Raw genomic sequence first — 24,078 nt, forward strand, 5'->3', positions numbered from 1 at the left:
GAATGAAAACAGCAAATGGGACTGGTGTGCATAAAAAATTGCTTGTGCACATGCATGCTCTCGCATTTAGCACTATGCGTAATGGCTTCTATATTAAAAAAAAACAAACAAACACAGAAGCACTGGATTGTCTGGTGGTTATTTTTGCAAAAAGATATTGCTGTAAAGTTATTATAAAGATAATTTTTTGTTTTTGTTGGTCATCGATGCCGGACGTTTCACAACGTACACAACGGCCTCCTTTGCGGGGAGCTCATTGAAAGCAGGGGAGGGGGTTCGAATTTTCAGGCCTTGTAGTGATGGGAATTCTGGCTCTTTTCGGAGAGCCGGTTCTTTTGGCCCAGCTCTCTAAAAAGAGTCGGCTCTTTCTGCTCCCAAGTGGCTCCTTTGAAATTTTTATTTTTTGGAGCTTAAATCAGTTTATTACCAAATTATTGTAAAAAAAACACATGAATGTTTATTATTATTAATATGGCTTTATTTATACTCAACATGGAACAGATTGCTATAAAAATAAAATATAAAATACAAAAACAAAGATCCATCTCAATTAGACACAGGTCCAATCCTTGTGTAAATTATTTGTAAATTTGCAACTATATAAAAGTGTGCAATAGAAAAAACAATAGTTACAAGTTTTGCCTGGATTTAATGAAGATTAGCATAAAAAAACCCCAAGGATCTGAGATTATCCTGTTTCTCCTTTCAATTATGATCTGACCTGTTTTAGAAAAGATTCTTTTCTGAGGGGACAGATGTTGCTACAATGCACAGTCTTTGTGCCATCACGTGTGTAAGACGTGGATAAACTGAACAGTTGGGTTTATACTTCTCTGCAAAAGGGGCTCGTTGAGATATGATCTCATTTCAACCATTGCATCTGCTGATGGATTCCTTGTTTTAGTGGTTGCTCGTTCTTCAAAGAACCTCCAAACAGCAGATGATTGCGGTTCCTTCTGCCATTGGACCTGACTGACTGGATCTTGCTGCTGCTGCAGTTATTCTCCGAAGAGCTTCACCTACTGCTCTATTTTCACTGAAGACCAGCTTCTTAAATCTTGGGTCAAGAAGGGTGGATTCTGACAGAACAGTGTTATATTCCATTCTATGGGATTTTCTTTCCATAGATGCACAGAGAGCATCCACCAATTTTCCCCATGGTTACTCTGGTCTGGTGCTCAGCGGTCACTCTCTGCAGACACTTGCACAGGATTAACATCTTAGAGGCTGTAACATAGCTGAAAAAGAATAAGAAAAAAAAAAAGAAATTTTTGGTTTTGGTGTTTTGGTTTTTTTTTTACCAGTATATTATTATATATTATCTTCTTTTCATACTTATAATACAAAAACTAATTGCCTGAATTGCATGATTACATTTTGTACACTTTACCTGTCTGCACTGATCTCCACAGTGACCTGCTCAAATGACTCCAGAACAGTGCAGCCTCTTGCAGTACATCCCATTCTTGTTGGCACAGAGGATCAACAGGTGCACTGATAACAGCCAGTGTGGATATGACTGCAGCCTTGCAGTGCAGAATCTGTTTAAGCACATGGAAGGTGGAGTTCCTCTTAGTAACACACTCTTGTTTCAGCTTCAGCTCAGGCATGCCCATCTGGGTAGATTGGAGCTTCTCTGTGGCTGCCTTGCTCCTGTGGAAGAATTCCACTATCATCTTTACTTTGTCCACAGTGGGCTTCATCACCTTCAGAGCCCCTTACAAGGTAATTGTGTATGCAAGCCATGGGTGGTGGGTCCATTTCAAGGTCTTAATTGCTTTTGTTATGTTAGCTGCATTGTCACTAACACAGCACACTACTTTCTCTTTTACATCCCACTTTTTTGCCATTTTAAGCAGCTTTTTTGCTAGGTTCCCAGAAGTGTGTCTGTCACTGAACTCAAAACAAGACAAAATAACTCAAAACAAGACGCCATTTTGGGATTCACGACAAAGTGGCGTGTACTGACATGTAGTTCGGGTGGTTCATGATGTCCAGCAGTCAGTTGTTAGACAAACGGCTGTGGTATATTTGATCCTTTCTAGGAGTGAAGCACTCTCTCTCTCTCTCTCATATAGGCCTGGGATATATATAGAATGTACTGCTTGGAAGTACATACATTGCATTAAGAGCACGAGTATAGCTTCTGAATCCATATGTCCATCCACGACTGAAAATGGCTGAAAATCTTGTGCACTCATTATAGCCAGTTGCTCATCAATTGTGTTTTGTTTTGCAGAGGTCATTTTGCAAAAACTGGCTCATGGTGCTCTGGGTTGTGGGTCTTGGTGTGTTGTGTTGGTGGACTCACTGCATTGGATAATGCTGTAGAAATTGTACTGTAGGAGCTTCAACAGTTGCAGTAGACACACTAGCATCACTAGCACCTTCATTAGGTTCCTTTGCTTGTCTTGTATTTTCTAAGTGAACTGATAAATTACCAGTTTGCATGTGCCTGTGCAGGCTTGATATGAAATTAATTTTGCACAGTCTACACTCTGAACTGTCTATCACATTAAAATGTGTCCAAACTTTACTACGCTTTCGGTCAATTGTTTTCTTCACCTAGCCAGCTATTTATTAGACTGGGAGCAGTCATGGTCTGGTGGTAGGGAACTGGTCTTATGACCGGAGGGTCGTGGGTTTGATTCTCAGTCCTGAGGCCATGACTGAGGTGCCCTTGAGCAAGCACCTAACCCCAACTGCTCCCCAGGCGCCGGGCTAGGGATGCCCACCGCTCTGGGCACGTGTGATCCACAGCCTATCTATAAAATGAATCGTTTCCATTGTGAAAAAACATGGAAAAAACATTTCCATTGCGATCGCTGTGTACACGAGAGGAACAGTACATTAAATAATTGGGGGGGTGGGGGGGGGGGGGGGGGGGGGGGGGGATTGTGCTGAATTTTTGTGTGCGATTCCGGAGTATAAGCCCCTACTTTTTCACCGCACGATTTGAACCTTGCAGTTTATTATGAGGTGCGGCTTTTCTGTAGACTTTTCTTCACCCATTAGGGGTGCAGCAGAAAGTTAATCAGGTGGTAGGTCAAAGTTGTAAATTAAAAAAGAAAGTGCTCATTTTCATTTAACACATGCAAGCAGTAGGTACGACGGATACATTTTTTTTAAAACCAACATGTGTTGTGCCAAATTCTGACTCCCCTCGTTTGCACACGCATAAAAATGCTACAGATGAAATTCGGGAGTTACAGTGATTATAACTTAGTTCATTGAGCACTCTAGTTTTGTCATAATTAGATACTTAGAAATAATGCTGTAATAAAGAAGTGAACTTTGCTATAGCCAGTGAGTATTTGATATAAAATAATTAACACCCTTGAGTCAGTGTGGCTTTGGGCATAGATAATGCCGTGCCCTTTGCTGTGATGGATAATTAAAGTTTAGCTGTTAAATCGACAATATCATCTGTAGCGTCTTTATGCGGATAAAAGAGGGGAGTCGGAATTCGACACAACACCGGCTGAAAGCCAAAACTGTCGCACATGAAATGCTATATGCTCTGTTCAGAAACTGATCAGTTCAGTTATGGTCAGTTAAATGTATTTAATTCAGTAGATTTATACGGCTTTTTGCCCGGTGCGGACACTGAACTCGCAAGGTATTTGCAGGAGGAAGCCCTCGTTCGCATTCGGATCCACTTGCCTGGGAAAATCAAAATCGATTCCCTCTTCTGTCAATCATTGCCAGAAAATATATGACCGTTTGCGCAACGAGCACTTTATTGGAGCGTGTATTCAGCACGGCAGTTAACATTGCCACCTCGTTTAGATCGTCCCTTAAACCGGACAAAGTGAACATGTTTTTGTTTTGTGGCTAGAGCAACTGGACTATCATCAGTTCTGATTCTGCTTGACCTTTCGGCTGCCTTTGACACAGTCAATCACCAGATCCTCCTGTCCATCCTTTCAGGCCTTGGTATACTGGAGGGACGTTCCTACCAAGTAACATGGGGAGGATCAACATCCACGCCATGCAAACTCTCCACTGGTGTTCCACAAGGCTCAGTGCTGGGTCCACTACTTTTTTCCCTTTATACCCGCTCACTGGGTGAGACAATTTCTGCACATGGCTTCTCTTATCACTGTTATGCGGATGACACCCAGCTCTTCTTTTCCTTCCCACCCTCTGACACACAGGTTTAAGCTCAAATCTCTGCATGTCTAAAAGACATTGCCTCTTGGATGGCAGCTCACCACCTAAAGCTTAACCCAAGCAAGATGGAGATGCTGTACATCCCTGGAAGAGCCAGTCCTCATCGTGATCTTTATATCCCATTCGAGAACACCATGATTACTCCATCCATGGAAGAGCGTAGCCTTGGTGTAGTTGTCGACAATCAACTCTCTTTCACGGCCCACGTTGCTAACACAACACGATCATGCAGATTCGCCCTTCACAACATTCAGAGGATGCAGCCATTTCTCTCTAGGGAGTCCACTCAGGTCCTTGTCCAGTCCCTTGTCATCTCAAGACTGGACTACTGCAACTCCCCCCTGGCTGGTCTTCCTATGCATGTCATCAAACCCCTGCAACTGATCCAGAACGCTGCAGCTCGGCTGGTCTTCAACCTTCCCAAGTTCAGCCATGTCACTCCCTTGCTGTGCTCCCTCCACTGGCTTCCGGTAGCTGCCCGCATCAAATATAAAACCCTGGTGCTGGCCTACAAAGCAAAGCATGGTCCAGCTCCTCCTTACTTGATGGCCATGGTAAAACCCAGAAGCATACCTAGAGCCCTCCGTGCCTCAACTATGTCTCGTCTTGACCCTCCATCATCCAGGACACATGGGAGACAAGCATCCAGACTTTTCTCTGTCCTGGCTCCAAGGTGGTGGAATGAACTTAACCGCTTCAACCGCAGTGATACGTTCTCTCACCGCAGTAAGAAAAAATCCATACCGTCACAGCCCTAACTGCAAATACCAGAATAAAGAATAATTTTGCATGTGTTTGTATAAGCAGATGACATAATATTGAATATGGAAATTAAATATTGGGTGGCCTGAAAATGACACCACAGTATGCCTGACAGCAGTTGCACAAGGTTCTGACTGCCCCAATTCCATCAGTCAGCACAGGAAACTAAGCAATCAAAAGGCAGCAAAGCAGAAGCCATAACAAGAAACTGCCGCTTTTCCTGTCATGCCTTATTCAGTGGAATGATGCAGGGCTCTCGTTGATCTCACCAGAAAGGGCCTACATTAGTTCAACATTAGCAGCAAGATTCACTATGATCATAGCCTTCTTATCAGATAATTGTGGTCAGAAAATGCTGGAGTGCTTTGACCTACTGAGACGCAAAATGATAACTGGATCCATTTCATCCCATGTATTGACAGCACGAAGGCAGTGCCTAATGGAAGGACTTCTCTGGTTTTGTGCTTTCTTCCTGTCGCACCCTCCTGTTTTTTTGCCCTGCAGATGACTGATAACATAAATGCTAGTTAATATAGTAAATATGTTGCAAGAAATGTATGTCATATTTGCAGAGATTAACTACAGCATAGCAAGTAAGTCCATCGGGTGGAAATTTAAAACCATGCACGTAAACCCACAAAAATGCCTGAGAGCAGACGTTTGAAAAGCAGGCAGACTGATGTTTGAACGCTGGCTGATGTCTTACCAGGCTGTTCTTTAATGTTTGTTGGGAACTGCAGCCACTGGTGGCACTGAGCAGAACTCACGTGCTGCACGTTTAGGCCTCTCACGTGACATGCCTGGGAATGGAGACCACGTGATCAAGCCCAGAGTTCAAGCCAACCCTAACTATAACGCTTTAAAAAGTGTTAGATTGTAAAGAGATTCTCCTCCAGGCTTACAAAGGATACACTGAACAAGTACACTAATGCGATAAGAGTAGTTGACTTGTAAATTAATATTTACATTTCCGGTATTTAGCAGACGCTCTTCTCCAGAGCGACTTACAAAGTGCTTTGCATCCGATCACAGAATTCATCCTAGGAAATAATACAGATAGGCCAGAATTCAAGATACCATTGAGTCAGTCTACAACTAAATTACAGGAGTCAATGTCATTACCTATTTAGCACAGCCAAGCCAATCTCATGGTGCTGTTTATATTAATTTCTCTCAAGTGTTACAGCCCTAAAGTTGAAGTGAGTGAGCTCTCTCTGAGCTCCCTGTGGTGAGCTGATGCATCTCCACTGCTGGCCAGTAAAAATGATGGTGACTCCATCACCTGTGGTGTCCAGATGTGGGGAAAGCGGTTCCCAGTAGAAGGAGAGGAGTCAGCCAAGGTCACAGAGAAGACGCGAGGGTCCACTGGTCCTCTCTGTTATTATGGTATCACAATAGCAGAACCAGAAAAATAGCTTGTACAGAGTGCTTTATAATACTGTTCAACAAGTCCAGATTCATTATTTGTTGGTTACTTGGTAGTTTCAGTTCAGACAAAGAATGCATCACAAAAGATTCTTAGAGATTTGTCACACTGATGTTCATATTAGTCATATTGTTACCACTGGACAACAAACACAAAATAATCTTCAACATTTCAGCAGTCTTGAATTCCATGGAAAAAAGGCTAGGCTAGATTCCAGCTCTCTGTGGTATTGAGCTGGAGGACCTGACTGGTCTAGAGACCAGGCAGGGAACACCATTCTGGACATTACTAGCCTGCCATCCAGTGTCTATTTATTGTACTGCAACTTAAATTACAACAGTTGACAGATTTGTTAGGGAATAACGTTAAGTTTGCAATGTCCTCCCTTTCCAGATTTTTTCAGAATGGAAGTGATATTCACTTTAAATTAATTGTTAACTTAAAACCTCAGTTCTGGGTTTGTCATTCAGGTGTATGTTGGCAGCAAAAATCAGTCTTTCATTTCTTCACCCTTATGTAGTATCATGGGAGAGGAATGAGGGAATACAAAGATTATTGAGGTAGAAATGTTTGAGGACTGCATAAGTAATATTGATCATCTGAAACCTAATATAAGAATTTAGGTCTGTGTATGTCTGAATACAGAATGAGAGTTCTGAGATTTTCTCCACCACAAACAGAATAGTGAAGATGATCAGCCTCACCTTGTAGGTGGTAGGTGGTGCTAGTTGGTCATCTTTCCTAAAAACAGGGAAAATCTTCCAATGACATATAATGATGTCATATTCATAATGTAATTTAAGTAGTATTGGTTTGTTGTCTTGATGTCTTCAACATCATTGGCGATCATCATTTCTGCTCAGTGCAAGTCAACTAAACACCGAACAACACTGAGGCCCACTGGTCCCTCGTCCCGTGCAAAATGGGTGCAGCTGAATATTGCAAGATCAACTGTGTTTCCAATCATTCAAACATTTAATAGAGAAAACGTATGTAATTCAGAAATGTGTTCTCTGCTGTAATGCTGCACATTGACATCAATTCTGCCATTATTCAATTTTTTGTTTTGCATTTTTGCATTCTTATACCATATAGGATATCAAGAGTAGCTCATAGGAGGGGCAGAGGTTCCATTTTCACACCTCACCAGGCTGTATGTGCTCAGGTTGTTTTGAATGTGTATAGTAAGTCTCTAATTTTGCAGGTTTTCCAGTCAGCTGTCTTTCTTTTCTGAATTTCAATCATATTTGTTTTTGTCAACAAATTGCAGTGCCAATAATACAGTCAAACAATAATGCTGTACAAATTTAATTCCAGTCCAATTTCTTGCTATCAGTCTCCCACATACAGTCATGTGTAACTTTGTGTTCTGTGTGAGTTTGTATGTGTGTAACATGTATTTGATATACCACAGAATGTGCAGTGTTGAAATCAAAAGCTTAACTAGTTTCCATCAGAATATACAGTCTGCACTGACTGACATATTTGCACTGACAACATGACAACATAAATATTTTGACTGTCTTGTTCATAGGCAATGGCACACCGACTAGATATTCTGATGGCACTGACAAATTGCCTGACCTAAATATTTGCTTTTGAGGCGAAAACAAAGATTTTTGAGTGAAGTATGTACTTTTGCAGGTATTTAATTGAGTTTTGCTGTTTGCACTAACTGTTTTGAGAAATGCACTTGTGATGCCAGTGTAAATCATGATGTGAGAAATGTCAGAGGTGTCAATTCCAGGTTCAGAAAGTAAAAGTCCTCGCCAGAATTTTGCTCAAGCTTGCTAGATTTTCTAATTAGTGCAATACAGGTAAACTTAGTGCAATTAACACAATCCAGGAAGCCTGAGCAAAATGCTGGTGAGGACTTTTACTTTCTGAACCTGGAATTGACACCTCTGAAAATGTACCACCCTAAACCACTGTAAGATACTGGGCAGAGCAAAGTGACAAGAAAATATCTGATAGGTTAATGAAACTAGTGAAGAAATAAGAGACTAACCTGGAGTACCTAAACACATAGGCTCCTTCTAACATGGTGGCTCTTTCCAAAATGCCGTACTTCTCTCCAGTTCAGCACGCCAAAGCAGTATGCGATCGTGCTTAAGTACGCCATTTCGGATTGAGCCATAGAGTAGCTACTGTAATGAAGTGACCAGGGTAAGGGAAAACGAAAACGAGAGACAAGAGAGAGCAACACTGATAGACACAACGACAAAACTTATTTCAATAATTCAATACAAAAAGTTAAACACATATATAGATTCATGACAGAGCGATCCATTTCAAGTGTTTATTTCTGTTAATGTTGATTATGGCTTACAGCCAATAAAAACCCAAAATTATAATCTCAGAAAATTACATTATATATGAAAAATTTATTTTTAATTCAGAAATGTTGGCCTACTGAAAAGCATGTACAGTAAATGCACTCAATACTTGGGTGGGGCTCCTTTTGCATGAATTACTGCGTCAATGCAGCGTGGCATGGAGGCGATCAGCCTGGGGCACTGCTGAGGTGGTATGGAAGGCCAGGTTGCTTTGATAACATCATTCAGCTCATCTGCATTGTTGAGTCTTTCATGAATCTATATATGCATTTCACTTTTTGCATTAAATTACGAAAATGAATTAATGTTTTGATGTATTTGTATGCATTCTAATTTCTGCTGAGCTCCTAAGAGCGACCCATTCTTTCACAAATGTTTGCAAAAACAGTCTGCATGCCTAGGTGCTTAATTTTATACACATGTGGCCATGGAAGTGATTGGAACACTTTGCAGGAGCTGTCAGTTGTTCCTGTGGGGCATGCAGGATCTGGTGTTCCTCCATAAAACCATGGGGGGCAACAAATTGTTGTTTACCTCAAGAGGTTCCCATAGCAATGGGATAAAACTGACCATTTGTATTTTAGTTATATCAGTGTGTTTGTGTGGCATGTTTAGTCTCATTTTGCAGCTTGTTGTGTGCTGGTAAAGGTTATGTTAACAGGGTAAGAGTTCAATCACTCACTGAGAAGGTTTGTAGACTTCACCCCAAAGGTGACAGTCCTGTGTGGCACTCTGTATGCAAATGTACTCTGTTGTCTTTATCAGCAACCTGATTCCCATTGGTTAACCTGGTTTTTGTGACTGCTGTCCCTTTGAGATACTGAGGGGTATAGAGGGAGAGGTTTGTGGGTGCAGGGGGCTTTTCGCTTTCCTTCTTCTCTTTTCTTCCTCTTCTTCTTTTAGCTCTTCCTTGCACCGTGAGGCACCCTGCACCGGTCGGTATGTCTGTTTCCATTAGGTGTTGCTTGTTACTTTAAACTAGTATGGTTATTTTATTGTATTATATTTTGTTGGATATTGAATAAATCTGGTTAATTGTATAGCCACAGTCACAGATGAGCTCATTATTAGTATCAGTTGGTTAGGTATATTCTATAACCTGCACTGATCTATTTGAGAAGTGAATTCTTTTAGATTCTTATCAACTATAATTTTGAGTCAGATATTTTATTAGGTTTTATGCACATCAATCCTATTTCTGTCCTTGGTTGTAGGCAAGCAGGTAGGTTAGTTAAGTACCATAACTAAAACCCCTACAACTTGATTCTGATAAATTGGATGGGAGAGCAAATACTTTTGGCAATATAGTGTATATTTTCTTCTAAAGTAATATTGTTGTGACTTTATTAGACTAGGCTTGCTCGAAAGGGCCAATAATGCAGCTTAAATGCCGCTTACAGATGTGATATTGAGCTCCACAATCAGCAAACAGAAGAATAGCGTGTGCTTGTGTTTGGATTAATTGAGCAAACAGGATTGTGTGTAGTTCACCAGCGAGTCAGATACTGGTGTCCCACCAGTCTTTCTGTGCCAAGACGCCACTACTAGGAACAACAGAACCAGAAGTGAAAGTGCAGGAACCATCACGTGACAGTGACTGCACCTTTCTAGAGACATTTTCAGAGTTCACAAATGTTACAATGTCTATGCTACCAACATAGCATATCTACTATACAAAATTGCCAGTGAACTTGCATGTGTCTTTTCTGTCTGCCTGGTTGATCCAAACTTTAATTTTTGTGGCCCACTTCCACCCCCCCCCCCCCCCCCCCCCCCCCCCCATCTTTGTCTCCAGACCTTAAACCCTATAGAAAATCTTTGGAGGGAGCTCAAACTCCGTGTTTCTCAGTGAGAAAAGGCTACTGTACTGAAGATTAACATTGATTTTCACAGGTGTTCAAATACTTATTTGCAGCAGTGACACAGATAAATTATTTAAGGCAGTCGTGCCTTAAAGTATTTGCTAGGCAGTCGTAGCCTGGTGGTTAGGGAACTGGTCTTGTGACCGGAGGGTTGTGGGTTCGATTCCTAGACCTGAGGCCATGACTGAGGTGCCCCTGAGCAAGGCCCTTAACCCTCAATTGCTTGCTTGTATAAAAAATTAGATAAAAATGTAAGTCGCTCTGGATAAGGGCGTCTGCCAAATGCCATAAAATGTAAATTAAAAAAAATCATGCATTGTGATTTCTGGATTTTTTTTAGATTGTCTCTCACAGTGGACATGCACCTAAAATGAAACTTTCAGACCTCTCCATGGTTTTCTCAAAGTGAGATCGTTCCTCTGTTCTTTATCAGCAGAATCATAAGAGACCGTTCCAAGGAACTGTTCAACCTCACGTAATGCTAATTGTTCAATATGGACAGAACAAACCATTATAGACTAAGCACCGAGTCCTGATGGCAGGCAAAAGAGACAGAAACCCACAGACTTTTGATAAGTTGTAATGTAATCCTCATACAACAGGATGAGATTAATGTAAAAATCTGCAATGTAAAAATCTATTATATTGAAAGACTCAAATAATAATCACTAAGAATTGGAATGAAACTGATTTCAAATTATGCAACTTACTTTTCAGAGAAAAGGATGGGAGTGAAGGTGAATTTCTGTCAAAATGAAACCTAACTAATCCCAGCCCCTGGAGGCCACGCCCACACTGATAATATTCATATCAAACCATTCTACTCCCTCCATCTCAAGACCAGTAACCAGATGACTAATGATGGGTCTGCAGCTCACACTGATACTCACCTGCTTGTTTTGCTACAAAGGTACAGTGTAAATATTTTAAAATATGGACTTATTAACTGTAAAAGTAACTGCAGCTACAATACTTTATCTGTTAAACTTTAAATGAAAATGTAAATGTTTTTTTGTTAATTTGTACAAATTATTATTATGATTATTTTATTACTATTATTTAATGTTTCCATTTTTATTTTTTGTCTTTGGGGAAGAAGTTATTCACAACATTTTATGGGGCAGACTGCATTTTAGAACAGGATTCTTTTAATGCTGCAAGCTTTTAAAAGGTCATCTCTTTATACTGTATTTTCTTCTAGCATTAGCTCTGAAATGTTATCAGTGTACATCACAGCAAACACAGGGAACATGCCCAGAAATAGACTGTGTTGGTGAATGTGCCAGTGTCCGTGTGACTTCCACTATGCAAGGAGGTAAGAATACTTCAACATCACAAGTTAGAAGACATAAAATAAAGAATATATTAACAGTAGCCTATTGTGTAATGCAACAAAGTAACCTTATACAATAGAAATGTTTATTCTAAACTTGAGAGCACATGTCAACAAGAATTATTTATATATAGTTTATATGATAATATATGCATATAAAATTTTCTCATTTACATTTGAAAAAGGTTTTGAATTAATTTAAAATATCAGCTTAACTGGAAAAAATCTGTATCAGTTTATTAGGTAAAACATTTGTTATTTAAAAAGTTTGGTAGGGAGCGGTCGTTTTCTGCATGGTCCTAGCGCTTGATTCGTTGCTATATAAATATTTGTTTTTTAACCGTAAAAACTGCAGGGGACCAAAACTGGCTTTTGAAAAAGTGGGGGGGGGGGGGGGGGGGGCATGGATTCGTCGCTATTTAAATATTTGTTTTTAACCGTAAAAACTTCAGGGGACCAAAACCAGCTTTTGAAAAAAAGCTGGGGGGGCGACATACCCCCCCCCCCCCCCCCCCATCTTTTCCCCCCCTCTGTATGAAGAGTTGTGAGCTCAGAGAGCGTCAGTCAGTGAAGGTAACACACGCACACAGATTGGTTGCATCACCAACATCACTGTAGTTTATTGCTCACAATGCAAGTTCTTATATACCTTGAGCGCTGGTCATGTGTTACAAAGTTATATGATTTACGGACATAGATGAAATATATGTTAGTACCAGTAAAGTATATTCTGCACTCCTAGGGAAACTTGCTCTTGCTGGGCACAGGTCTTCTGTCTGGAACAGGTCGTCTGGAACATGCATCCATTCCTGTCTTCTCCCTGTCTAGTTCCTTGACCTCAAGGGTGACCTTAAACTTCCTCATTTGGTTGCATGCTATGTTTAAAAATACAGTCTGAGAAAGTAGAAATTCAGCATTTTCTATTACAACTAGATCATTGAACTTCTGGGTTTGATAAATTACACCAATAGAACACACCTGTGAAAGTGGTTCATAGAATTGACAGTTACACTAAAGCTGTGATGTTTAAGCAGCAGAATATGACAGGGAGTGTGTTATCGTGAATAACATCATGACTAAAAATAAAAAATAAAAATAAAAAAGCACAGTTGTGCTTTAAAGTGTTGTGTTTAAATGTTGGCAATTCCTACCACCAGATAATAGTTCCACAACAAATTCACTGAAATAATCAGATTCATACAGTCCAAATGGAGAAAGTTTGGAATAGTAATCAGTAATCTCAGTAATCGAACAAACCAAACAGAATCTCTCCAAGAACTAGGTGTAATATGATCAAGGAACCAGTCAATCAAAATTCATACAGAATTGAATGTTATGAGAACTACATGACAGTCGGAGTGCAAATATGGTTGGGTGTGTGTGGTGTGTGTGACCAGCTGTTTAAAGGAAGACGGCAATACTTTTCAAACAGGAAAAGTTAATATTTACATTAATAAAATTCATGTTATAATTCATTTGCTATTGCATATTGGGATCTTAGATCTCTATAAAACCATTTTGATTCATAATTAGGTTTTGGTACCAGATGTAATATTCACTTTTTTTGTTTGTTTATATGTTACTAAAATTTTCAAAACATCAACTTTCACAGCACTGAATATCCATGAAGTATCTACACTGCTTACAACACATTTTGATTTTCTCTAGCTGGTGCACCACTATTGGATTTGCAATTGAAGTCTTGCGCTGCCCCTGCTGAGTGCATCAATGGGAGTTTAAACCTGGGACTTGTGAAAACAGTTCTGGATACTAAATGCTGCAAAACGGATCTCTGCAACAGCCAAACAGTATCAGGTAAAACCTTTCAAAGAAGAAGGAAGATTGACCATGTTATTTAGTCTTTATAATTTCCAAACTGAATATATAGTGAAAGACATTTTAAATTGTCACTGACGAGATGCCCTGTAGACATAGACATATAAAACTAAAATCAGTGATATATTGTTAATGTGCTTACATGTTCTAACACATTTACTTTGATAGCAGTTTGAGAAGTTTCCAAATTTTTTACAGCAAATTCTGTGAAAGTAATTAGGGATTAAGATTCATGATTTTGTAAATTATGACATGTCAAAAATGTCCTGACCCAAATGTTGAACTTGTGTTTGTTAAGCTCTACCAGAACAACCTCCCAATGGGAAATACTGCTACACCTGTGATGGTGACAGCTGCTCAAGAAATATCACATGTCAGGGAGATGAAAATCAATGTATCAGCACATCAGGTGAAAATGTCTTTATGATCTTAATCTCCAAATGTATAATGACCTGTTAGTGTAACGACACGGACATGGTGCAATCAGAGATGTTGAGTAGATCGGTCTTTATAAAAAGGGCTTGTGCAATTAACATTAACAGCTTCACGTAACGACACAGATGACATAAGGACAACGTGAGAATGACAAGGCATGACAACAAAGCTAAAGAAACTAAAGACAAACTATATATTTGCTGGAACTAAACAGAAAACCATACAATCACATGAATGCACATAGAATAGAATATACTTTATTGATCCTGATGGAAATTAACGTTCCCCTGGAGTCTCGGTGTAAAGCACGGTGAACCCAGGGTGGCCCCACAGCGTCAGAAAGGCACAGCCAATCATAGATAGGAGGTGAAAAAAGAGATAACATTGAAAAAGTCTCAAAGCACAAAGCACTAAATACTCATTATACTCGGCGTGCTAGAGGAGTGAAGATGACACGTTCAGGATGTGAAGTAGCATGGCTCTCTCAGGACAGCTCAAGGATTACACAGCACTGAATGGAGGGACCTGTGGGCATTTATAGGGCGAGATAAATGAGTAACAGGTGCACAAGTAATAGGAAGGTGTGTCAGTAGGTGAGCAGTGTCACTGTGGTGGAGGGTCTGGGAGTGGATGTCTTCCCTGATCCCTGGGACCAGCCTACCATGACATAGACAAGCTAGACACAGTACAGTAAATGATTATGAAACTCAGAGTAGATAGATTAGATGCAGCAAATGACTCTGAAACAGATGAGAAAATACCCAGGTCACATGACAGTTCATGAATGAACAGTAAACCATCTGTACTCTTGTGCTCCTACTAATGGTCTTTTCTGGTCTTTAGTAGTTAAAATGTGGTTTAGTGATTTTCTGGTCTTAGTGGTATAGTGTGTTGATTCACTATTGTGTTGATTCACATGTAGTCTAGAACATTGAAATACATTAAATCTCATATACATGTGACAAATGCCACAATCTCACTCTTATTTTTCACCTTTTAATCCCCCCACTGTAGTTGATGTAGGAGGTACAAAGACTGCTATGAAGGGATGTGCAACCAAAAGCTTTTGCGATGGGATTTCATCTCTCCAGCAGTCCGTGGGCATGACGAAAATGAGCTGCTGTGTGGGGAACCTGTGTAACAGTGGAAACATGGTTAATCTGAGCTTCCTCCTCATGCTGGGATCTCTACTGCCCTCCTTCTTCCACTGAGCTCATTTTGATAAATGGTTGTTCTGCAGAAACTGGTGTTTATTCCAGGAAAGATTAAATATTGAACAGGCATACAATGGTACAATCTTACAATGTGGTATATTCTCTCCATTTCAACGTGTTCCTTTCATTTCATGTTAATGTGTTGTATTTCCTTCAGTTGTTTGGAACATCCAGTGAATAAACGGGGTCTTTCTCATCTACATGCTCTTCCAAAGCTCCTCTTTTCATATATGTGGAAGAAACTGAACAACTAAAATTCATTCTGTTGTGTTTTCTCCCTTTTCCTGAATGGACCACATCTAGTATTACAGATGTATAATTCAGAATGACAGCATTAGTCACTTAGGCTCCCCGGAGTTTCTAGGTTAATTAATTAGAGGTTCCTAACCTAAGTGTGACAGTGTACATTTGTTATGCACTGTGTATTTAAATTACAGTATAAAAGTGACAACCCGTTTTTTCCCTGTTAGAACCAGGGCCAAACTGAATAAACCTGCATTTACGCTCCACACCAATCACACTCCTACAGGCTGGTCTCTTATGTTGACCAATTACAGCTTATCTGTTATCATTTTTCTAGTACATTTCCATAGTTCTTTAGCTGACTACATTTACATTTAGAGTATTTGGTAGAGTTCATGTGAGCATTTAGCTTTTTATGTCTGAATCAAGAAATAAAAACTTCACAAGTTAATAAATCCACATGCAGCAACAGGTTACATAAAATTCAAACTAAAAATAATCAAAATGTATAAGACCAAAGGGTAGATTAAATGAAGATGAAGAGAAACATTTCTGGAAAAACACACCTGTGGTAAGATTTATGTCCATCACTTTTGTGTAATATAAATGAGATCATGTTGTGGTGGTTTGCATTGGTGAGTGTCCCACAATCCTCTGTGTTAATGGGCAGCAGATCTGTTTGTGCCACTGAGTGAAGCCTGACAGCAGAAGCTAATGGAAGGACAGTGGGTGTCTGGGTCATACCAGTGGTGGACAGTAACTAAGTAAATGTAATTCGTTACTGTACTTAAGTAACATTTCCATGTATCTGTACTTTACTCAAGTACTTTTATTTGATAAGACTTTATACTTTTACTTCACTACATTTCAAAGCAGGTATTTGACCTGTGTGAAGCTGGCCCCCCCTCATACCCAAAATGCTGAAATAACACTGCAGTTCGTTTGTGCTGGGTTTGTGCCCGTTTGTGCTGCAAATATTTTCGTTTGTGCTATTAAGGCTTTTGAGTAATTTAAAAATGCATTTTCTGACCGGTGACGTCACGCAGCCCCCCCTCCACGTCCAAATTTCTCCAAAGTAGTCTCATTCGTTTGTGCTACGTTTGTGCTCGTTTGTGCTGTTAAAATGAACGCTTCAATCACTTGCTTTGTAAAGTTACAGTCGTTTAAGTTTTCACACGCGTGACATCACCAGCCCCCCCTCCACGTCCAAATCACTCCAAACTGGTCTCGTTCGTTTGTGCTACGTTTGTGCTCGTTTGTGCTGTTGAAATTAATGTTTGTGCTTTTATGGTTTTTTAAATATAACCGATTCTTTTTCATACGCGTGACGTCACCAGCCCCCCCTCCATGTCTAAATCACTCCAAACTGGTCTCGTTCGTTTGTGCTACGTTTGTGCTCGTTTGTGCTGCGAAAATTAACGTTTGTGCTTTTATGGTTTTTAAATTAGGCTATAACTGGATCTTTTTCATACGCGTGACGTCACCAGCCCCCCCTCCACGTCCAAATCACTCCAAACTGGTCTCGTTCGTTTGTGCTACGTTTGTGCTCGTTTGTGCTGTTGAAATTAACGTTTGTGCTTAACGTCACGAGCGCACCTCTCACATGTTTAACTATAGCTATACAACAGAATGGGCTGGATGATGTTGGACTACAGAAGGGACAGGAGGTGAGGGGTAACACAGAAGGCAGAGTTTCTGGATGACATCAAAGCTTCTGTTGAGAGATTTAAGAGGTAATATTTATGACATTTATAAGTAATATTGATCTTCCAATAATGAAATTGAATGACAGGAATCTTTGTGTGAATCATTGTTTCTGTGGGGATGCAAAAACACAAACACACAACCCTCATGCAGGAATCTGCACTTCTGCAAAGTGCTAATCATTTTCTGAATACATGAATCAGAGGTAGGAAATAATGCATCTTATTTGATGGGCACTCAAAAACATTAATAAGTGAAAACACAAGTCATACAACATTTTTTTTCTTAAATCCATTTTTACTGTAGAAAGTCTTGTTATTTGATGGAACATGTACTTTTCTTTAGGTCAGAGGGTTGCAAGTTTGGATTCCACATTGTATCTAAATAACTCAGTGGCTTTGAATAAAAAAAAAAACATCAGCTAAGTGTAGTGTAATGTAATTTAACTAAAATCTGCTGCTTGTTTTCCCAACCTACTCTTTCGTGTAAAAAACACGTGATGTAATTGTGTGCTTGTCAGGCACAGTGGAAACCCCCTTGGAGAGGTCGTCAAAGCATTGCCACCCTGAGAACGGCCTCCGGCAGTAGGCGACGTAATGCCCGAGGGCTGCCCAGTAAGGCACCAGACGGAATGCTACAACACCCCTTAGAATGAAGGGCTCATTGCAGGTGAGGTTGATGGGGAAGTCTTGCAGCACATAATCCTTCTCTGCAGCAACTTCAATGGACAGTGCTGCCCCAGCAGTGTGGCGGTGGGTGACCACACCATTGCAGGCCTCGTCAGTAATTGATTGTGCTGCTTTTGCAGGTCGCTGGCAAATTGAATACTGCAACTGCACTCCATCCTCAAGAGCTGCTTGAAGACCCTTGATGCCCTCTGTTTCTATGTGCCGTATGTTTAAGGGTGCAAGGAGACATGCTCTGAAGCTGGCCATTGCTCTTGAGCATTCTGGGTTCCCACACTGAGCCAGCTGAAATATCTGGGTGTTTCTCTTGTCAGTGGTGGTTAGGTGCTTGTTGAAGTTTTCACTGTCGCAGAAAGTGCAGCATGAACATTAGCAGAAAGAGTCAAATGCGCACGTGTTGTCCAGGCTTACTGTTGCTTTTCCAATCTTAATGGACTTGCACATATTTCCATAAGTCCCATTTGAATTTTGGTTTGCTTTGGAGCTGTGTGTAGCCACTCTGGCTGTGGAATAAGATAGGAGGTTGGCCTCTTTTTTGGGGGTACTGCCAGGCCCCTCCAGTTTTCCAGTGTTGGCTGATTGGGTGTGTCCACTGCCAGGCCTTTGTCGCAACCAACATCATCCCTGTCTGGCTTGTTGTGTTTGGCTGAGGAAAGCCGCATCTCCCCTTCAATGTAATTTAGGTGTCTGCCCACAAAACGATGAACGTGTGTAGGCAGGTTTTCGTTCCTGAAGAGGCCACGTTTTACATTTTTGAATTCGGCCTCCACATACACCGGTCCACAGAGGCAGGTAGGAGCCAATTCTGACAAGTTGTGGTATGTCATATTGTCATGGTCTCCATGATGTGATGCACGACTTAAACTTTGTTCACAGATCATTTCTGGCTTTGGCATCTAGTGAAGTTAAGAATTTAGTTCCATTAATTTTTTATTCCAGAATTCATTTCAGTTCAATTGCTATTGTTCTCTTTCCTGTTAGAAATTAAACCTTATTGTTCTGAATTTTTTGTGTGTGGTCCATCTCTCAGATGTCTGTTTTTTACTATGTTAACACGATCAATCTTCTCATGTGCAGCCTTATCTACTTAGTCTTTACATATGGCTGAGTATTGGTTCGCTACTGCCACCAACTGGACAAACTAAATTGTTGCCCCACTGTTAGTTCCAAAACTGATACATTCAAAGGTTTTTCCATAATAGTTGGCTAGGAAGGCTAGTTCACTTATAGCTTGCTAGTTTTATTACATGCTAAATTTGTAGGCTATTTCTGATCAATTACTTAATCATAGCTGTAGATATTTAAATACAACCATAATTTCATGCTCTGTGTATTTGATAAAATCATAGCTGTGCCTGCATTTAGCTGTGCCCGCATTTAAGGGAATGGCAATACAGTACAACTTACTGCAATATGTATGGTTTAATCACATTACAACATACAAAATTGTATGAATTACTTCAATATTGAGTGTCCATGTCAAATAAGATGCATTATTTCCTACCTCTGACTCATGTACTCATGTATTCGTCAAGGAAATGATTAGCCATTGCTCAACTGTTTTAGTGAAGTTAATAAATAATGAAGGCGTTTAGATTCAGTTCAATGTTTTTGTGTCAGTAATACAGTATTTGTCTTAAGGCAGCTATCAAGCAAGACATTATACAAAGAGTGTTTGCATGTGCAAAAGAATAGTTCTTTATTGAATGTGAGTAAAGAGCAGTATCCTTAAATGGTTTGCATTGTGTATCCATGCATTGAATGTACTGTACATATAAATCAACATTTTAGACTTTTTGTCAATCAACAATACACCACATACATTGAATGAGATGGTGTTTCTTGGTGGTTCAGACAAAAAAAAACCAAGCGACAAAAGAAAATAAATGAGCATTATAGCAATATAATAAAGGTACTAGTAAAATGGTTAAATGCAAATGTTTAAATGTGAATGCACTGAGCTAAACAGATAGATGGCCAGGAGAAGGAGTGGTACCTGAATGTGGATGCCCTGCTTCGCATGTTGCAGAAACTTTCAAGAGGTCAACATAAAACATTTAATTAAACCTAATTAAAGCATGGTCATTGGAGCTGCTCTGTCAATTCAGCAATGAAGCAAGAGGACAGTTCCTGATCTTCTCCACTGCCCACAACACCTCTGAAGATTTCTGGACAGAGGCCTTCTAGACAAAGATGTGGTTGATCTGCATAAGGGAACATTAAGATCCTCATACATCTCTCAACAGAAGCTTTGATGTCATCCAGAAATTCTGCCTTCTCTGTTACCCCTCACCTCCTGTCCGTTCTGTAGTCCAACATCATCCAGCCCATTCTGTTGTATAGCTATAGTTAAACACGTGAGAGGTGCGCTCGTGTCATTAAGCACAAACGTTAATTTCAACAGCACAAACGAGCACAAACGTAGCACAAACGAACGAGACCAGTTTGGAGTGATTTGGACGTGGAGGGGGGGCTGGTGACGTCACGCGTATGAAAAAGAATCGGTTATATTTAAAAAACCATAAAAGCACAAACGTTAATTTCAACAGCACAAACGAGCACAAACGTAGCACAAACGAACGAGACCAGTTTGGAGTGATTTGGACGTGGAGGGGGGGCTGGTGACGTCACGCGTATGAAAAAGATCCAGTTATAGCCTAATTTAAAAACCATAAAAGCACAAACGTTAATTTTCGCAGCACAAACGAGCACAAACGTAGCACAAACGAACGAGACCAGTTTGGAGTGATTTAGACATGGAGGGGGGGCTGGTGACGTCACGCGTATGAAAAAGAATCGGTTATATTTAAAAAACCATAAAAGCACAAACATTAATTTCAACAGCACAAACGAGCACAAACGTAGCACAAACGAACGAGACCAGTTTGGAGTGATTTGGACGTGGAGGGGGGGCTGGTGATGTCACGCGTGTGAAAACTTAAACGACTGTAACTTTACAAAGCAAGTGATTGAAGCGTTCATTTTAACAGCACAAACGAGCACAAACGTAGCACAAACGAACGAGACCAGTTTGGAGTGATTTGGACGTGGAGGGGGGGCTGGTGACGTCACGCGTATGAAAAAGATCCAGTTATAGCCTAATTTAAAAACCATAAAAGCACAAACGTTAATTTTCGCAGCACAAACGAGCACAAACGTAGCACAAACGAACGAGACCAGTTTGGAGTGATTTAGACATGGAGGGGGGGCTGGTGACGTCACGCGTATGAAAAAGAATCGGTTATATTTAAAAAACCATAAAAGCACAAACATTAATTTCAACAGCACAAACGAGCACAAACGTAGCACAAACGAACGAGACCAGTTTGGAGTGATTTGGACGTGGAGGGGGGGCTGGTGATGTCACGCGTGTGAAAACTTAAACGACTGTAACTTTACAAAGCAAGTGATTGAAGCGTTCATTTTAACAGCACAAACGAGCACAAACGTAGCACAAACGAATGAGACTACTTTGGAGAAATTTGGACGTGGAGGGGGGGCTGCGTGACGTCACCGGTCAGAAAATGCATTTTTAAATTACTCAAAAGCCTTAATAGCACAAACGAAAATATTTGCAGCACAAACGGGCACAAACCCAGCACAAACGAACTGCAGTGTTATTTCAGCATTTTGGGTATGAGGGGGGGCCAGCTTCACACAGGTGAAAATTTGTACTTTTCACTTCGTTACATTTACAGAAACATCTCGTTCCTTTTTCATTTTTAAATAAACGTTTAATAAAATACCGAAAGGTAAAACTGTACCATGTCACAGACTATAACCAATCAGCGCTCAGTAAGAGATTAAGATTTGTACGCTAAATGGCTGAGTATCTGACATGGCTGCAACAGATGTTTTCCCCCAACACCCCTGGCCTTATTTAGCCGAAGTGTTTGTATTCCTCGAAAAGAAGAATTATTCGTATTCCTCCTCTGCATTCCGAAGAACACATCGCTGTCATCATTTATAAACTCGCTGTCAAACTTGGAAAAAACACATCGAAGTTGTCACGGTGAGGCGGCCCCCTACCGGCCGCCTCCGTCCACAGCGGCTGTGGTGTTGTTGTTTTGTGACGTCGTGTACGCCCCTCAGGTGGGCGGAGCCCGTGATCCGTTCCCACCTGATGGTCGTTTGTCTGTCTATATATGCCTTGTCTTTGTACCAGTTGACCGCTGGTCATTATATCCTTGATTTGGATCTATTGCACGGGTTTTAGGTTTGCACACTTTATATTAAACCACCCTTTTTCCCTGAGACTTGGCGTGATCGCTTCCTTTTTGTTGCTCACACCTGCCCGTCACAGAATGACCAGCCACCCTTCGGAAGCCGCCGAGTCTCTTTTGCTTTCTCCTTCGTTCGTGGTCATGTCTCGTGGTAAGTGTTTGTCTGCGTGGTGTTTTGTGTGAAGAGCTTCGCCGTGCTTATGTGTTTTGTGTATGTGTGTAGCACGGCGAGGACCAGGGCAGTCTGCCCTGGGAAAGCTCTTCCTGTACATTGTTTGTCTGTCTGAAGAGTTTCGCCGTGCATTAGTGTTGTGAGGGGCACGGCGAGGACCGGGGCGTCTTCCCCGGGAAACTCTTCATGTTGTGTGAGTGTAAAGTGTGTACGTGTGAACGGGCGTCTGGATCAGTGTGCGTGCTCGTGGTGTTGAATGTTCCATGTTTTGTGTAAAGCGCGAAAGCCGCTCCTCACTGTCGCCTCGCTCCCCGTTGTGTCTTGTGTTTCATGTGGGGAGTGACTGCGAACACGAGCGGCGCGTCGCTATGTGTTTAAACCGAGCGCGCATGTGTGGGTCTCGTCCGTTCGTCTGTACACCGTTTTTGTCTAGTCTTTGCGTGTGTGTTCTTGCGTGCCCGTGATTATGTTGAATGTAATTCCACACATGCTCCTCCCCCTTGAGTGTGTGTGTGGGGGTGGACCAGTGATGGTCCCGTGCCACGGGGAGTGGCACGGAGGGCGTCGCTCCTGAGGGAGGCCCTGACCAGGAACGTGGGGGGTTCTCCTGAGCAGGTGGAGGTCCCCTGCTAAGACGGAGACCCCTCCCCCATTGTAAGGGGGATCAGGGCAGTGCGCGTCTATGTTTTGTGTTGGTGTGTGTGGGTGTGTGTGTGCATTTTGTGTTTTATGTGCAGGTGCTTCTCCCTGGTGGTGGATCGTGGCATTCCTGGGCCTTGTGGGGGTCTCCACCTGGCAGGAGCCCCCTTATGTTGTGGGGTGACCGGAGCCCGGTCTTAAAGAGCCCCTCCCTAGAGGGTTGGGGCCCCCGGATGTTTGGGGACCATGGGGCTCCGGTCTGAAGAGCTCCTGCACAAGACGGAGACCCTTCCACGGGGTCCTGGAGGTGACGTAGCCACGCCCCAGGGAGGTAACCTGCACACACATACACCCCGGACGGACAAGGAGCCGTGGCCCGTCGTCCTCGCACCTGTGGGGCTATGCGGCTTAATGCCGGTTAGGGCGTGAGGGCCCTGTGACCGACCGGGGCGTGGTTTTGTCTTGTTGACGGCCCAGTCGGTCCAGGGTCCCGCCCGGGGAGGTGAGCTGAGTAATGTTTTATGTGTTTTGTGTTTCAGCTCGTGGACTGCAGGAGGTGTGTCCCTGCCTGTCCTTGCCTTCCTGCCCCTTCGTGTTGTTGTGCAGCCGCTGTGTGCCACACACCCAGTGGAGGGGAGTGCGGCTTGGTGGGGGGGTCTGTCACGGTGAGGCGGCCCCCTACCGGCCGCCTCCGTCCACAGCGGCTGTGGTGTTGTTGTTTTGTGACGTCGTGTACGCCCCTCAGGTGGGCGGAGCCCGTGATCCGTTCCCACCTGATGGTCGTTTGTCTGTCTATATATGCCTTGTCTTTGTACCAGTTGACCGCTGGTCATTATATCCTTGATTTGGATCTATTGCACGGGTTTTAGGTTTGCACACTTTATATTAAACCACCCTTTTTCCCTGAGACTTGGCGTGATCGCTTCCTTTTTGTTGCTCACACCTGCCCGTCACAGAAGTAAGTTCACCATTAGATTAGTAGGTTTATATACCCCGGTTAATTATATCACATTGAAGTACACTACATTTAACAG

General features: G+C 41.7%; 1 protein-coding gene across 3 annotated transcripts in view; it reads left to right on the forward strand.

Annotated features, from left to right (window-relative positions):
• The first annotated feature begins 9,555 nt into the window (after positions 1 to 9,555).
• LOC143525127 (urokinase plasminogen activator surface receptor-like) overlaps positions 9,556 to 24,078 on the forward strand; it is a 74,845-nt gene continuing 60,322 nt past the window's right edge. The window contains exons 1-6 of one of the 3 annotated variants that reach the window (XM_077018707.1): positions 11,275 to 11,296; positions 11,399 to 11,469; positions 11,761 to 11,874; positions 13,561 to 13,707; positions 14,027 to 14,137; positions 15,178 to 15,577. In XM_077018707.1, the coding sequence (XP_076874822.1) occupies positions 11,418 to 11,469; positions 11,761 to 11,874; positions 13,561 to 13,707; positions 14,027 to 14,137; positions 15,178 to 15,374 (621 nt within the window). In that variant the 5' untranslated portion in view covers positions 11,275 to 11,296; positions 11,399 to 11,417 and the 3' untranslated portion in view covers positions 15,375 to 15,577. Of the gene's footprint in view, positions 9,637 to 11,274; positions 11,470 to 11,760; positions 11,875 to 13,560; positions 13,708 to 14,026; positions 14,138 to 15,177; positions 15,578 to 24,078 lie in introns of those variants that run through there. The other 2 variants (XM_077018708.1, XM_077018706.1) reach the window with 2 other exon arrangements.

This window comes from Brachyhypopomus gauderio, chromosome 10 (assembly GCF_052324685.1).
Source record: "Brachyhypopomus gauderio isolate BG-103 chromosome 10, BGAUD_0.2, whole genome shotgun sequence".
Taxonomy (NCBI): domain Eukaryota; kingdom Metazoa; phylum Chordata; class Actinopteri; order Gymnotiformes; family Hypopomidae; genus Brachyhypopomus; species Brachyhypopomus gauderio.